Genomic DNA, 16365 nt, shown 5'->3' on the forward strand with positions numbered 1-16365 from the left:
TCACACCTGCCACCTGCGCACACCCAGGTACCCTCATGTTGCCCACCTGGAACCCTGCCAGCTTCCAAATCGACTTGCTCCTCCTCCCTGACTCTCCACACTGTGCTGTGTTCACTCCTCTAAGCCCCGATGGGAATCACATGGCCCAGTATGCAGGGCTGTCACAAGGATGACGGAAAATACAGGCAGGGGACCTCAAACGAGACCCAGCACACAGCTGGCACCATATAAAGGGAGGCATTTTAGTGACGTGAGTAAGAACACGGGCTTGGGAGCCACCAGGCCCAGGTCAAACTCCAGCTCTGCTGTTCGCTGGGGAACCTCGGGCCTCGGTTTCCTCATCTGTGAAATGGGGATGATGTTTGCACCACCTCACAGGGATGCTATGTGAGGATTCCATAGACAAAACAGGCACAGTGCTCAGAACTGCCCTGTCTAAAACGGAGTCTCTTGCATGGCACCCTAGAACTTATCACAGCCTGATCGTCACTACACGTCTGTGGATTTATTCGTTCAGTGTCCGTCTCTCCCAAGTAAACCTTGAGCCCCTAGGAAAAGCAGTTCAATATATATTTGGTGATCATTTTGATTATACCAATAACACGAATACCAGTAGCCGATGCTTATGGAGCTGGGTTCCAGGCAGTGACCTAAGCCCCTCTGATGCCTGATCTCGTTTGCTATGTGTGTAAGGCTGGGGTCAGCAAACTTCTTCTGTAGTAAGTCAGAGAGCAAATACTTCAGGCTTTAGGATAGCGGTGCCATATAAAATACAGGATGCCCAGTAAAATCTAAATTTCAGATAAACAAGAAATACATATATATATTTGGTATAAGTATGTTCCAAATAGCGAATGGTAAATACTTTTGCTAAAACATTACTGTTTCCCTGAAAGTCAAATGTAATTGGGCTTTCTGAATTTTCATTTGCTAAACCTGGCAAACCTCTTTTTTAGACCACGTACAGTCTACGTCACAGAGTCTCTTTTGTTTTTACAACGCTTTGCAATGTAAAAAGCACTCCTGGCTCAAGGGCAGCACACAAACAGGCTGCATTTGGGCCACGGGGACCCCTGGTTTAAAGCACCCAGCACAGTGCCTGTGGCACATAGGAGGCCTAAATAAACATCACCAGAGCTGCCACCTGCTCGGCGGAGGCCTTAGAGCATCCGCACACCAGCTGGGGTCTCAGGTGGCAGGTGCCTGGTGGTGCAGGTGGGTGAGTAATGCTTAGGTAGCAACAGCTTCTGAGATGGAGGCCCCTAGGCAGCCTGACTCTTACATCTACAAGAAACTCACAGTGGAGAGGACCGTTAGATTAGGATGCCTGGAGGGCCTTCGAAGTGGTTTTAAAAATAACTCTCAGGGACTTCCCTGGTGGTGCAGTGGTTGAGAATCCGCCTGCCAATGTTCGAGTCCTGGTCTGGGAAGATCCCACAGGCCGCGGAGCAACTAAGCCAGTGCACCACAGCTACTGAGGCTGTGCTCTAGAGCCCGTGAGCCACAACTACTGAGCCAGCGCACCACAACTACTGAAGCCCACGCACCTAGAGCCCGTGCTCCGCAACAAGAGAAGCCACCACAATGAGAAGCACGTGCACCACAACGAACAGTAGCCCCCGCTCGCCGCAACTAGAGAAAGCCCGCGTGCAGCAACGAAGACCCAACGCAGCCAAAAATAAATAAAAAACAAAACAAAACTCTCAGCATGTGGGGAAAGTGGGGAGAAAAGGGGGGTGGCTCAAAGGCCCCCTCGACAATGACTGGGGTGAGGGGGGTAAGAGGTGGATAGGCTGGGCCACTCTGCAGGCACCCCGGATGCTGAGAACAAGATGCAGATACCTTAAGAGGCCAGTATTTCCAGCCCTGCCTCAGGACGCAGGTCCCCAAAGGCAACGCAATGGGCTCACCTCCACGCCTTTGCCTAGGTGGTGCCTTCTGCCAGATGCCCCTCCCTGCATGCTCCAGCTGGCTAACTGCAACTCAGGCTTCAGCCCAGGGGTCCCCTCCTCCTGGGAGCCTTCCTGGACTTTCCATACCCCAAGCGGGGATAAGCATGCCTCTTCCACGTTCCGCTAACACCTGCCTTCCCATAACGTATCACATGAACCAAAACTGTCAAAACTGACTGCTCAGTCAGTTAACATTCACAGAGCGCCTCCTATGTGTGCAGCATTAGGTGGCAAGCAGATAGAGTCCCTGTCCTCATGGAGGTCACAGTCAAGCAAGGTGGAAAGACATTAACTAAATCACACCTACGGGTAGATAATGACGAAGCGAGACCAGTTCTCTGCAGTGAAAGAACTTGGTTCTATGAGAACAGATAACAAGGAAACTGGGTGGGTGGGGAGGTCAGGGAGGGCTTCCTGCAGGAGGTGACGCTCAAGATCTGAAGTACAAGTAGAAATGAACTTTCTGGGCTTCGGATTCACCAACTCTAAAGCATAGGGAAAAAAAATTCCTCCTGCTACTTCCCCCACAGAGGTGCCCTGGAGCTCAAAGGAAGGAACAGATGTACGGACAGTGTGGCAGGGAAAAGCACTACATGGAAATAGCTGGCAGCTCTGTATTTTTTAATTTGATATGGGCGAGGCACGCAGGAGGTGAGAGTTGGGAGGGGCTGGAACAGGGCTGGGGCTGATGGGTGGGGCGGTGGGGGGGAGGGAAAGGAATATTTTGGGAAGCTCCAAAGCACAGACACAGATGTTGGGGCTGGATGGGACCGCCTGGCAAGCTATAACTATTCCCATGGTGTGGCTCCACCTGCCTTTCCTGCCAAATCCTGTCCCTTCCCAGTCACACGTGCATTCCTTCTATGTGACCCATGTGACTCCCACCACCTGACATTCGCTTCTGCAGTACCCTCCACCTGACATCCCCACCCACCCTTACATCCACCTCCAGCTCTGGAAAAACCACCCAGTGCTCCAGAACCAGATAATGTGACCTTCTTACTCCCTCCTGAGACCCCCTCGAGTTGATGTGACGCCCCCTCCCTTTCCCAACTCCTAGAGTAACACCCACTGCACAGCCATGAGCACTGGACTCTGGAATCAAACTTCCAGAATTTATATCCCAGCTCATGCACGCATGATCTCGGGCAAATCATGTCCCTTCTCTGAGCCTCAGCATTCTCATCCATAAAATGGTGCTATTCATCTTAGTGTTATGTTAGTATTTGTATTAGAGATTAGTATTGTCTCAAAGGCATAAGAGAATACATTTTGTAGCAATATATCTTGGATCTGTCTCTGAAGGCAAAAGAAATAAAAGCAAAAATAAACAAATGAGACCTAATTAAACTTAAAAGCTTTTGCACAGCAAGAGAAACCATTGACGAAACAAAAAGACAACCTACGGAATGGGAGAAAATATATGCAAATGATATGACCGATAAGGGGTTGATATCCAAAATATATATAAACACCTCAGACAACTCAATATAAAGCATTAAACACAATAGCAGCTACATAGTAGGTGCTTTATGCATTTGCTTTATGTAAGAACAACCGGCATTTATTTATAAAGTGCTCACTGTGTGCCTGGCACTGTGTTTAGGGGGTTTATCTCATCCAATCCTTGTGGTAATTTGGAGAAATGGATACAATTAGCCTCCTCATTTTACAATCGAGGAAACTGAGTCTCAGTGAGATTAAATGACTTTCCAAGAGCACAAGGTTTTCAAATGGCAGGGCAGGGATTCAAACCCATGACTATCTGCTCTGCACCGACCCTGGCACACAGTAGGTTCATTCATTCATTCAAGAGACACCTACGATGCTTCCCACAAGCTGGGTAGGAGCTTTACATATGTGAGCCCAAAGATTCACAATAATATGGGTGTCATTGCTACTATTCTCATTTTTCCAACGAAGCAGCAGACCTGGGAGGGACAAAGGTCATCTGGCCTGTGAAGAGGCTGGGATCTGAATCAAGGTCTCCTGCTCCAGAGTCCCAAGTCACGGTGGGGACGCTAGCAGCCAGGTGGCCAATGCACCAGCTCCCTCAGCCCAGTGAAGCCCAATGTCACAGTCACAGCCAGGGTCCAGCAGCGCCTGCCAGCTCCACCTCTGCCCCAGCCATCATCTTTCATGACCCATCTCTCCCAGCTCGCCAGGCACCTCCTAGCTCCCTCTCTCTGCCACACGTCGGTTCCCGAAGGAAAATCATAGTCATGAAAAGAATGTCCAAGCTGAAATGCTTATTACTAAATGAAAGAAGCCACTCTGAAAAGGCAACATACTGTATGATTCCAACTGTACGACATTCTGGAAAAAGCAAAACTATGGAGACAGTAAAAAGATGGTGGTTGCCAGGGGTTGGGGGGAGAGAAGGATGACTAGGGTGGAGCACAGAGGATTTTAGGGCAGTGAAACTGTTCTGTGTGATGCTCTAATTGTGGATACCGTCCCTATGCATTCCAGACCCACAGCATGCACATCACCAAGACTGAATCCTAGCGTAGCTGTGAACTTGGGGTGATAACGTGTCAATGTAGATTCCTCCATTGTAACAAATGTCCCATTCTGGTGGGGGGTCCATAGTGGGGAAGGCTGTGCATGTGTGGGGTGGGGAGTGTAAGGGAAATCTCTGTACTTTTCATTTAATGTTTACTGTGAACCTAAACTACTCTAAAAAAATAAAGTCTGTTTCTTAAAAAAATGTCTTTACCTTACTCTGCCACTCATGGAGGATGTCGGCGGGGGTCCCAGCTTTTGGGCAAACAGGCTGAGTCTCCTTCCAAAGAGACTCCTCCTCGCCTTCAGCCTGTGTGGTCTGCAGGGCGCTCTGGGGCCTCGCAGAGCAGGGGTCTGAAGGTGTCTGGCACTAGGACCTCAGCAACCACAGGGAATGGATCGAAGCTTCCTTTTCGGGATTCTCTCTCGCCTGCAGTTCCAGGACTGATCTGCCCCACCCTCACGCCCACATCCTTCCACCCTGCCCACCACATCCACACAGGTAAGGAAGGCAAAGCCACAGGGGTGTCCTTCTGCAGTCCCATCCGTGTGATGGGAATGAGCGGATAAATAAATAAATGATGAAGTGGTGGCATGTGGATTTTCAGAGGGTTAGAAAAGCCCTCCCTCCGGTTCCTCACTCTTAAACGCCCTAAAGGTGGCTATGGGGCTTGCAGGAGAAGCAAATGCCTCTCCCGGGCTGCTGCCGGTCCCGCCCCAGTTAATAGTTTACTGATGTGCTATAAATAGGCACCAGGCATTGTTTCCGAAGAGCAGAAAGACCCGCCAGCCAGCGGGGCCTGGAAGGAGAGGTGTTCTGGGGCTGAGAATGGGGTTCCCACCAACAGGTCTGTCATCGCCACCCTGCACAGGTGCCCCAGACCCCTACGACAAGGAGTCTTCGCCAGTGCCTGATTCTAAGACCATTCACCTGGGGACATCCTGGCCAAAAGGTCCCTCCGGCCAACACTCCCACACCCAGCCACGGATGGACATGGAGAAGCCTTGAAGACCATCCCCCGGCCGCCCCCCATCCCCAGGAAAAAGGGCCCGCGTGTTTCACATTCTCAGCCCACACCATGGACACCCGCCAGCTTTCTCCCGGTTGCTCTGCCTACTGTGTGTGGCGGCTCCCCTGGCAACATGCCCTGTTTCCGCAGACCCACGGGCCTCAAGGATGGGGAAGGCACACACGGACTCCAGAGGGTGCCGAGATTCTCTGGAAAGCTGCCCAAAATTTGGGGGTCTGGGCGGCTGCAGGAAAGAAAGAAACGGAATTCCCAGATGGTTCACACTCAGGATGGACCAGAAAATGGACTAACCACCTCCAGCCAACCTCAAGAGGAAAAGCAGTGAGATAGTGTGTTTAAGGGCTGGGTTAGAATCCTGGTTCTTACGGGCTCTCCGACCTTGGGCAAGTCACTTCACTTGCTCTGTGCTTCAGTTTACTCATCTGTAAAATGGGATAATAAATAGGACCTACCCCTACCTCTGAGGTAGGGGTAGGTCCTATTTATTAAGGATTTTTTAAAGATCAAATATGTTAATGGATATAAAGCACTTAGCACAACGTCTAGAACATGATAGAACTTTCTGGACATGCTGTATCCCTGTATTGTCCAATATGGTATCACTAGCCACGTGGGGCTATTGAAACGTGCCTAGTGCCGTTGAGGAACAGTATTTAAAATGTAATTTTACTTGATTTAAATGTAAATAGGCACACGTGACTAGTAGCCCACATTGGACAGTGCAGGTCTAGAATATAGTAGGTGCCCAATAAATGCTCATTATGATTATTATTAGAGATTGATATTATTATTAGAGGGCTCACTGGGTTAGAAATTAGGAGACACTATTTCATTTCTGAGCACGTGGAGGTTGGGAAACTGTACTGTATTCACCTTTGTATCCCAGCATCTTTCAGGATGTTTTGTTTTTTTTTTTAATCTGTGAAAGGTTTATTTAAAACCATATTAAAGGACACCAACTGTATTAGGGTATTTGGGTTGTGGATTCTTTACAGGTCCTGAGGATGATGGAAGATACCCTCTCCATACAGCAAGTACAAAGTGTTTGTACAATTTCAGGGTTTTGCACACCCCAGAGTGAAAATCTCTGATCCAGCAGACACCTGCGCACAGCAGGTCCCCAGGCAGCACTTGGAATCACAGCCAGGCACGGAGCATCAGAGTGGCCACCTCTACTGTTAGGGGCTGAGCTCCAAATGCAGGACCCTCAGGCTGTGAAGGTGGATGTCTGTGGTTTGTTGGCCTAGTTACCATCTCCCTGTCTGGTCATTTCACCTTGACTCTCCTCTGGGTCCCCTCCTTTACTCTCACAGGGCTGACTCCACACTTCACCCCTCCAGGCTTGACCAATCAGAGCAATCCATCCCACAGCCATTGGCGCAAAAGGAGCACATGACCCAGGCTGGTCGGATGAGATGTAATCCTAAGACTTCTGCTAGAACCGTGGGGAAGGAGAAGCTCTGTTTGTCTCCATGTCAAGCTGGCATATTGTTTCCTGAGAGCGGCTGGGCAACCCTCTACCTCCCCACAGAGAGGAAGCATAAAGCTTACACAGACAAAAGCAGCACAGAGAGATGGAGAGAGATGGTCCTGATAACATCACTGGAACCCCTGGATACAGCTGTACATAAAGCCGGATCACTACAAACTTCCCAAACCCTTGAACCAATAGATCCATTTCTTAGCCTCTCTTTCCCTTTCTGCTTTATATTTATATGTTTATTTACTGTTTTAACTAGTTTTTTTTTTAGCAAGTTATCATCCAACTTGAATTGGACGGGGCTGGCTAAAATACCCTGCTCTGCTGCTTTGCAGCTGTGTGACCTTACTTAGTCTCATTTCTTAACCTCTATGAGCTTCAATTTCCTCTTCAGTAAAGAGGAGTTGCTATTCTGTACCTACTCTATAGGAAAATTGCTTTGTGGATTAAATGAGACAGAGTAAAGCACTTAGAGTAGCGTTTAATAAATGGTAGTAGTAAAAATGTCTTTATTTCTTAAAAAAAAAATGATAGCTGCTCTAATTCTAACTTTCTATTTCAACATAATTCACTAAATAACAATAATTAGAGGAGAATTCATTCAATGCCCCACGTATCACCAAGTCCCTTGATCTCTTGGGGCTTCAGTTATCCGATTTTGTATGGGGTCTACGGCAATAGGACCTGTTACTGTCCTTCACAAATGCCCAGAATCTGAGTTCCTTCAAGATTTTGTAAAGAAAAAGCACAAAAAAACTATTCATCTCCTATCTTCTTGTACTACTAAAAGAAAGAAAAATACGCTGCCCCCACTGGAGTTCAGCCCTCCTAGCTGCCTCACCTGGGGGCTCACAGCAGCTAAGCGGCAGGGCCAGCAGGCTCACGAGGGTTTCTGACCTCCTGAGGCTGAGGGATTACCTCCACGGGGGCCGATGAGCAGTCAGACACAGAGGGAACCTCCAGCTGCCCACCCGAGGATGGCAATGCCATCAGTCAAGACTCAGCCTTGCAGACTCCTACTCAAGGGCTCAGTCCCGCTGGATCCCCTTCCTAGGCTACAGCACTGCTGCTGTGGTCCTGGCACCCCCCAGCCCGAGGCTTACCCAAGGAGATCATGATCCCATGCTGAGGGCATCTGCAAGTTCAACGTGACCAGAAAGGGCAGCAAAATGTCCTTCTGCAAACGAGTTCCATCTCACTCTTAACTGAGTGAGCCAAGCACTGTGCCTGGTCCCTCCACAAATACTGTCAAACCCCCGTGTGACGGCATAAACGAGTGGTAGATGATGCCCTGGCCATCTGATACACAAGGAAACTCAAGCCAGAGAGATTCCCACAGCTCCTAAACAGCAGGGCTGCAACCTGAACTCAAGGCTGTCTGGCTCCAAAGCTTGGCCTTATCCCTAACTCCACACTCTCGTCACAGCTTATAACCACATTGGTTTTGGCTCCAGAGTGCAGAGCTGGGTCCTGGAGCCAGACCCCCAAGCTGTACCACTTACAGTCTCCACGACCGCAGGGGTGTTACTTGCCATCTCTGTGCCTCAATATCCTTCTCTATTAGGGAGAACATTTTATCCACTCCACGGGGCACTGAGATACTTAAATGAAGTCATTCATATAAAATGCTCAGTAAATGCTGTTTAAAAAAAACCTGATCCCATTAGAATGGCTTTAGTCGAGCCCTTGTTTTCCTTGAGTGAAGGCTCCCCAAAAGTCTTATCAGCTACTGAGTATAATAAGTCTTAAATACAGACTTGGCAAATTCAGAGTAGAGAAAACACAGGAGAGACTTGGCTCTTGTAAAGAGATGCCGGTCAAATTAGATGGCTCGATGTTCTTAGAATCCCTGAGCCGTCCGACCTTGTCCACTTAGAAAGCAGGAGAATGAGACAGGGAGAAGGGACCCGCTAGGAGGCCACAGGTCGTTAGACGCAGAGTTGGGACAAGGACTCAGGTGTCCTCACCTCCCATCCTGGGGTCTGCAGCCAACAACTGTGGGTCCAACTGGGTGACAGAAATGCACTTTCCCACCTGCCAACCAGCAGCAAAAGCTACCACCCTCTCGCAGAGCCCCTCAGGAGGTTACTGCAGGGGGGACCCAGCCAGACTTCACGGGAGACATATCTAGGCAGGAAAGCCAGAGTCCCTCCTGCCACCCCCATCACATCGAACCCAAGCCCACCACTATCCAAAGCTCCCGGAAGCCGCATTGCCAGAGATACAAAAAAAGCATCAAACCAGACTATGTGTGGATATAGCTGCATTATTCATGAGAACTTCTGCCGTTTTAAGTTCGAAAACACGACACACACCAACTGATTTGAGTCAACCCTGCAAGCAACAGAGAGCCCCAAAATATCCCACCCAGTATTCCTGCTTTTGTTCATTCGATCAGCAAGTGTTTTCGGAACCTCCACTTGGCCCAGCAGAGGAGTGTGGGGCTGTGATTTCCAGCCCAAGAATGGAAAGCTCGGAAAGAACTAGATAGAAGTTTCCTCTCTTGCCTAATGACTTTGTATCCTCATTTGTCCCCTCCATGTATTGCCTGCCTGCAGCCACACATAGGTGAACTCACACTCCCCCCATGCTCAAAATCCCCCCACGGCTCCCATCTCACTCAGAGTAAAAGCCAAAGCTTCCGAGGGCCACAGGCCCTGTACGATGGGCCTCCTGTTCCTTCTCTGACCTCATCTCATCCTCCTTCATTCTTTTTCCCTTTGCTCCAGCCTCGCTGGCCTCCTCGCTATTCACTGTTCCCCACTCAAGGGCTTTGTATATGCTGTTCCCTCTGTCAGGAACACCCTTCCCACAGACGTCTGCCAAGCAGACAATGTCACCCTGTCAGAAAGGCCATCCCAGAGTGCCCCCTCTGGAGCACGCTTCTCACCACTCTCCACCACCTTTCCTGCTTTATTTTCCTCATAGCTCCTGTCACTATATTTATTGTGTTATCTGTCCCCCAACTAGACTGTAAGCTTCACGAGAGCATGTGAGCAGGGATGTTGCTTTGTTCACTTCTCAATCTGCAGTTCCTACAACAGTGCCTGGCACCTAGTAGATGCTCAATAAATATTTGTGGAAAGAAGGAAAGAAGAGAGGACGTTTTCTTCTAAGAGCTGGCAGAAAGGGTCTGTCCTGGCCCCTGCTGCCAAATGAAACTTCCTGAAGTACAACTCCAAGCAAGACCTCCCCTTTCATAAATCTTCTAGAGCTCCCTACTATCTGATGGAGCAAAGGCTGCCGCCTGGCATCCACAGCCCTGCACAAGCTGGGGCTAATGGACCTTTCCTGACTCATCTCCTTCCCCTACACACATCTGACCCCCAAGCCTGCTTCTGGGGACTCTGCTGTAGCTTGTAGCTCCCTCCCTCCCTCTGCCCTCTGTGAATCAGGGGCCACGAGGCCACCCTTCAGATCCTGAGAATGTGGGATTTGAATCCTGGCTTCTCCACAGGCTGGCTGTGCAACCTTAAAGCGAGCTGCTTACCGTCTCTGTGCCTCCAGGTCCTCTTCTATAAAGTGAAGGAGATGGTTATTCTCCCTCTTAGGGCTGTCTTTCTGAGTAAAGAAGGTGGCATGTGGGGACCAATCAGCAAAGTAGTGCTGTTCTGAGCTGGATACTCCCTTGTGATGGGGGCTGTCCTGTGCTTTGTAGGATGTTGAGCAGCATTCCTGGTCTCTTCCCACTAGATGCCAGTAGCACCCGCAGCTATGACAACCAAAAATGTCTCCAGATGTTGCCAAATGTCCCCTGGGGTAGGGTTGCCAGATTTAGCAATACATACTCATTCTAAAAAACTGTTTGTTGTTTATCTGAAATTTGGATTTAACTGTGTGACCTGTATGTTATCTGGCAATCCTACCTGGGGGGCAAAATTGTGCCCCCTCCTTCACTAAGAGCCACCGGGTTAGACTGACACCACCACAGGGTCCTAGTACTAACATCAGCTGTTTCCCTCTTGATTTCCTCCAACCTTCTCAACACGTCCCACCTACCTCCCCTCTCATGATCCCCCACTCAGGAGCTGGGAGGCTGAGTCCCCAGACAAGCCCAGCTCAGCCACTGTGAGGATGGCTCCCCAGGACAGCCCTCACACCAGCTCCAGTGTGCAGAGCGTAGCTTCCTCTCTAGCACCCACCTCATCTCCCTGCCTCTTTCCCAGGGTCTCTCCTCCAGCCCACAAGCCCCTGCCTTCTCCCCTCCAATTAAGAGGCCTCCCAGGCCCAGCCCTGAGGCAGGAAAACAAGGCAGTTAGACACTCTGCTTCCCTTATCAACTCGTGTCACGTGGCTAGCTCCTTTAGTGGCAGTCGTCATGGCAACGGGAAGCCAGTCCCTGAGGCTCTGGGAACCAAAACAAAATTAAGGGGTGGAGGCGGGGAGGGAAAAGGAGGGGAGGGCTAATCGAGCCAGGAAGGAGCCAGGATAGAGTTGGTTGGATTTAACTGGAGGAAATTATGCTGAGGCCACGCTGTCCCCAGCTTTCCCTGGGTGGTGCTGGGGAGACAGAAAATAAAAAGATTCCTGTCCTGGAGAAGCTCAGACTAACGTGGTGGGTGTTTTCACATGGTTTACCCTGATAGGTGAGTAATTTTCACCCCCATTATGAATAAACTGAAACCCAGATACGTGTGAAGGTAAAGACAGATGCTTGTCCAAGTTGTACAATTGATAAGCAATGAGTTTCGGCTCCACCCTCTTCTTTCCATATTCCTCATGTCCTCCCCACTCCTTTCCTCTTGCTTTTAGGAGAGGACCACATGCTCTGCCCCCTCTGCATGTGGCACCATTGTCCTTTCTCTCTGCACTCCAGCCACTTCCTAGTCCTTCCATTCCTTGTCTGTAGTGCTCCCTCCAGCCACAAAGTCTTTGCATGTGCAGTTCCCTCTGCCAGGAATGGTTTTCCTCTGTCTCTTGCTACCTCATACCTTCACCTAAAAAGCCTACTTATCCTTCACACATCTTCTTAAACATCACTTCCTCCGAGAAGCCCTCCTGAGCCACCTGCATGCAGTTATATGTTCTTGTGATGCCAAGTGCTTCTACTTCAGACCTCAGTGCACAGCCTGCAATCATCCTTTTAATTACATTCGGATGTCTGTCAGGGTCTGTCCACTGTACTGGAATGTAAGCCCCCAGAGGGCAGGGCCGATCTTGTTCACTGTGGGATCCACAGAGCCCAGCTGAGTCAGCACTAGATGGAACTTCCAGCCCCACAGGCTCTACTAGCCTTTGTAGCTTCAGTGGCTCAGACAAACTTTGCAGACCTGCCTGGCTTATCTACAGAAACTGACTGTTAAGCCGCCCCTTCCAGAAAGAAGGATGGAAGGGGCCTCTGGGCGAGGCTGTGACAGGCAGGGATGTGGTTCTGAACCCAGAGGGTGGAGAGAAGGAAGACCTCAATCAATTCCCAGTTTTCTAAGCAAAGAGCTCCCCTTCACCATTCCATTGGAGATGCTCTCCAAAGAGGTAGGCAGAGGAAGGAAAGGAGAGAGGAGATCTGCTTTGGGGGGCATGGATTTGTCACCACGCCCTTGGGGGCACCCATGCTGAACAGGGGGCTCACAGACAGAAGACTGTTCCCCTTCACTGGTTCTGTGCCCTTAAAACACTTCGCTTACTCTCTCTGGGCCAGTTTTCTTATCTGTACAATGGAAATTATACCACCCACACATGCTGAGATTGTGGCACTGTGTAGATGTGGATGGGCATGTTTGTGATTTAGGGGGTAAGACAGCCTGGCTCTAACACCAGACAGACCAGGGGGATAAGTCCCTTCTGGGCTGTGTGCTCTTGAGGAATTCACTCCTCCTCTCTGAGCCTCAGTTTCCTTGTCTGAAAATGGGAACAACCTCATTCACTTCATAAAATTACTGTGCACACAGGATACAGCACAGAGTAGCCCCCAGTAAGTGGAAGCACTAATTACTAAAACGATGTGCCCCACGAAATGCAAAATTTAGAAACAGCTATCAACTTGCAACTATAAGTCTTGCCTTCTGATTGCAGATCGGGGTCAATGGGCACTCGAGGTCCTTTGCCGAAACTTGCAAGGTTCTGCCTCTGCACCCCGCGCCCCCTGCCCCCCATCCAGGCATCAAGCAGGATGCCAAGAGGTCCCTCTGACCAGGAGATGGCCTCGGCCTCGAGCCAGGCAGAAAGCTCATCCCAAGCCCCAAACTCAGCTGCTCCCAGGAGAGAGAATGCAGCCTCAGACCGCTGGCCACCAGGGGAAAAGTCCCCCACAGCCTGGCCAATAACCCAAACTAGACTGACATGGATGGGACCTCCAGGGACACTGAACCAATGCTCCCTCCTCCAGATATGGAAACTGTGTCCCTGAGAGGGGAAGGAACTCGTCCAGGGCATCGAGGGAGCTGGTAGCAGAGCTGGGTTCAGGGCCCCAGCTGGAGGCCTGCCCAGAACCAGGGAAGCACTCCCTCCAAGATGTTCACAAGCTCTTCTGCCTGTAGGTCCCCTCCCCCAACCTCTTGTTGAACCAGTCAAGCATTTCCTTAAAAACACAGCCACTCCAGGTGAAAACATTTGGGGAGCGCATATTACACCTAGGTTTAATTAAACAATGAACAAAAAAATTGTATGTTTTTAACCTGAAGGGTTTTGGGCGGGAGGTCTATACACACTTCCCCCCGAAACAATCAGAATATGTAGGTTTTGATGGAAAGAGGGTCTAGTCTAGACAGAGCTTTCTTCAGGTCCCCACAGGGGTCTCTAAGAGGCCTGAGCTGAAAAGTTCTGGGCCTTTCTGAGGGATTCCATGTAGCCTGTATGTCTCCTTATTCAGAAACGCTAGAATGGGCAGTCAGCCTGGAGCTGATTCTTTTAGCAACAATGGGACATGCCACACACTGAGACATATGCACAGACACATGCCCACGCTCCCCAAGCGGGGAGGGGCAGCAACAGGTTCCAGCCTCCAGGCTGCCCTTGGTGGTATCTGCCACCGTGCGGGGAGGGGCTTCTTGGTGGACAGCACTGTTACCAGATACTGACACCCTCAACATACACAGAGGCACAGGATCAGGTCAGCCCCCGAGGTCTGCGGCCATTCCTGGTCTAGGGCTGAGCACTTAGGATGCAGATGTGAGGCAGGCTCAGCAGCAATGGGGTCCCACGTGGAGGGATGCGGGTGACATGAGGAGGGCGATGCACACACACGGACACAGCCTCACTCATACACACATGGTCACAGCTCACTCATTCACACACAGACTCATGCATCCCATGTCACATGCACACACACAGTCACAACCTCACTCATTCACAGAGATTCCCACATCACACAGATACACATCATAATCACAAAAACAGATAAACACACAGACACACGGATGCATGTACACATAGAGATACACTTAGATATCTCCAGGCAGATGCACACATGTTCTCAGATACACATACTCACAGCTACATGTCCTCACCCACACAGACATGTGCATGCACGTACACACACAAAAAAACACACGCAGTCCAGGTATCTAAATGCTTCCCCAGGCACCCATCACTATAGATTCTCCCACTCTCCGAGAAGTCATGAACTATTAACTCTAAAGCTAGACTGGGCTTCCGTCTAACCCCAGGGAGAGTGAAGGGGCAGAGGGGCAGCTGGACCCTGACTAATTCTCACCCTCGTTCGAGGGTGGGGTGGCGTGGGGGTCAGGGGGGGACCTGCCTGCCAGGGGAGCATGCGCACATGCCTCAAATGGAGTAACCCACTGACCTGGGACTCTCAGGGAGGGAGTCCCCTGGCTCCTGGGGGTGGCTCCAAGGACTGAGAATTTCGGGGAGGGGTAGGTGGGGAGATTTATTTCCCTGTAGTGACTTCCTCCCCTTTCCCAAAGTCTGGTGCTCCTGCTGCAGTCCCATCCAGCCCGCCCCCAGCAACATGCCCTGTCAGCCCCGCCAAGTGCTTTTCTCACCTTGGCGAGACCCACCAACCTGCTCTTCCACAAGAGGGGGTCCTACTCAGACACATCCAGGTGTGCCTCCACCTGGAGGGCCCTCACACAGCAGTCGCCCCTGCACACAGCACAAAAACACCCAGGGCCCCCCACCAATAATCTCACCCCCAAGCTCACCCGCTTCTAGCCCCGTGGGGTCAGCACCCACACAGGGTAGCTCCACATCCCAGGAGGCCACCGCTCCTTTGCAGACGCTTTCCGGGCTGGCTGCGGTGGCTCCCTTCCCTGTGGGTCGCGCCCCCGGCCCCCGCCCGGCACTTACCTCCTTCTTGACGGTGCGCAGCAACCTCTGCCGGGTCTCCGCCTCTGTGGGGTGACACGGGGGAACTGCCGCTCAGCCGAGGGCTGGGGGCCGCGGCTCGGGGCTGCCCTCCCGCCGCCCCCGCGCCCCGCGTCCCCTTACCCGCCAGCCCTGAAGCCATGGCTGCGCCCGCTGCGATCCAAGTGTGGCCGGCGGCGGTGGCTCCTAGGGGCTTCTCCCGGCTGCTGCGGCCGCGGCGGGGCGGGGCGAGCGCCGAGTGACGGTCAAGGCGCCAGACGTCAGGCCGGGCCGCGGCTGCCCCACCCTCCGAAGAGCCACGCTGGGCCGCCCAGGCCCTAGCTGAGGCTCCGCGCGGCCCGACACACACGCTCACCCCCGCGCATCCGGCGCGTCCCGCGCATCCCGCGCTTGGACCTCCCTCCTGAGGGACCGCCCCCACACCTCCATGCCCACCCGCCTTCTATGCGGCCGGGAAGGACAGCATCATTTATTCAATGTCTGCTGTGTGCCAGGCTTGGAAGTGGCGGGAGACGGTGGGGCTACTATCGACACTCTACTAGCTTCGGTTTTCTTATCTTTAAAGTGGGTATAATATGATCACCTCATGGGAATAATATGAGACTTAAATGAAGTACTGAATGTAAAGTGCTTAGCACACACCTAGGAAAAAAAGGCCAGCAACCATAAAAGATAGCTGTGCTGCTACTATTACTGTTGTTGTTGTTATTATTATTATTACAGGCATACCTCGTTTTATTCTGCTTTGCTTTTTTTTTCATTTTAAAAACTTTACCATGGACATTTTCAAACATATATAAAAGTAGAGAGAATAGCATAATAAACCGGATTTACCCATCCCCAGTTATTAATATACAGCCAACCTTTTCTTTTTTATACCTCATTTGTGTCCTACCCCCGACACCATTATCATTTCATCTATAAATATTTCAGTGTATCTCTGAAATATAAGAACTCTTTTTGTTTACAACAAAACCCCAATCTCATTATCAGACCTAAAAATTAACACTAAATTCTTAATAACAACAAATATCCAGTCAGTGTTCACATTTTCCCAGTCAACTTATAGATTTCAGTCTATTTTCAACTAAAGTATTGCTTGTGTCTTATACCCTTTACTGCACTTTGCAGA

The 16365-nt window shown here is 50.7% G+C and overlaps 1 protein-coding gene across 4 annotated transcripts in view; it reads right to left on the bottom strand.

Moving 5' to 3' along the window:
* SGSM1 (small G protein signaling modulator 1) overlaps positions 1-15580 on the bottom strand; it is a 78188-nt gene extending 62608 nt beyond the window's left edge. Inside the window, exons 1-2 of one of the 4 annotated variants that reach the window (XM_049697810.1) lie at positions 15357-15580; positions 15216-15259 (exon numbers count right to left, since the gene is read on the bottom strand). In XM_049697810.1, the coding sequence (XP_049553767.1) occupies positions 15216-15259; positions 15357-15375 (63 nt within the window). In that variant the 5' untranslated portion in view covers positions 15376-15580. Of the gene's footprint in view, positions 1-10458; positions 12590-15215; positions 15260-15356 lie in introns of those variants that run through there. The other 3 variants (XM_049697811.1, XM_049697809.1, XM_049697812.1) reach the window with 3 other exon arrangements.
* Between the last annotated feature and the right edge of the window lie 785 nt (positions 15581-16365).

The sequence above is a fragment of the Orcinus orca genome, chromosome 15 (assembly GCF_937001465.1).
Source record: "Orcinus orca chromosome 15, mOrcOrc1.1, whole genome shotgun sequence".
Classification (NCBI taxonomy): Eukaryota; Metazoa; Chordata; class Mammalia; order Artiodactyla; family Delphinidae; genus Orcinus; species Orcinus orca.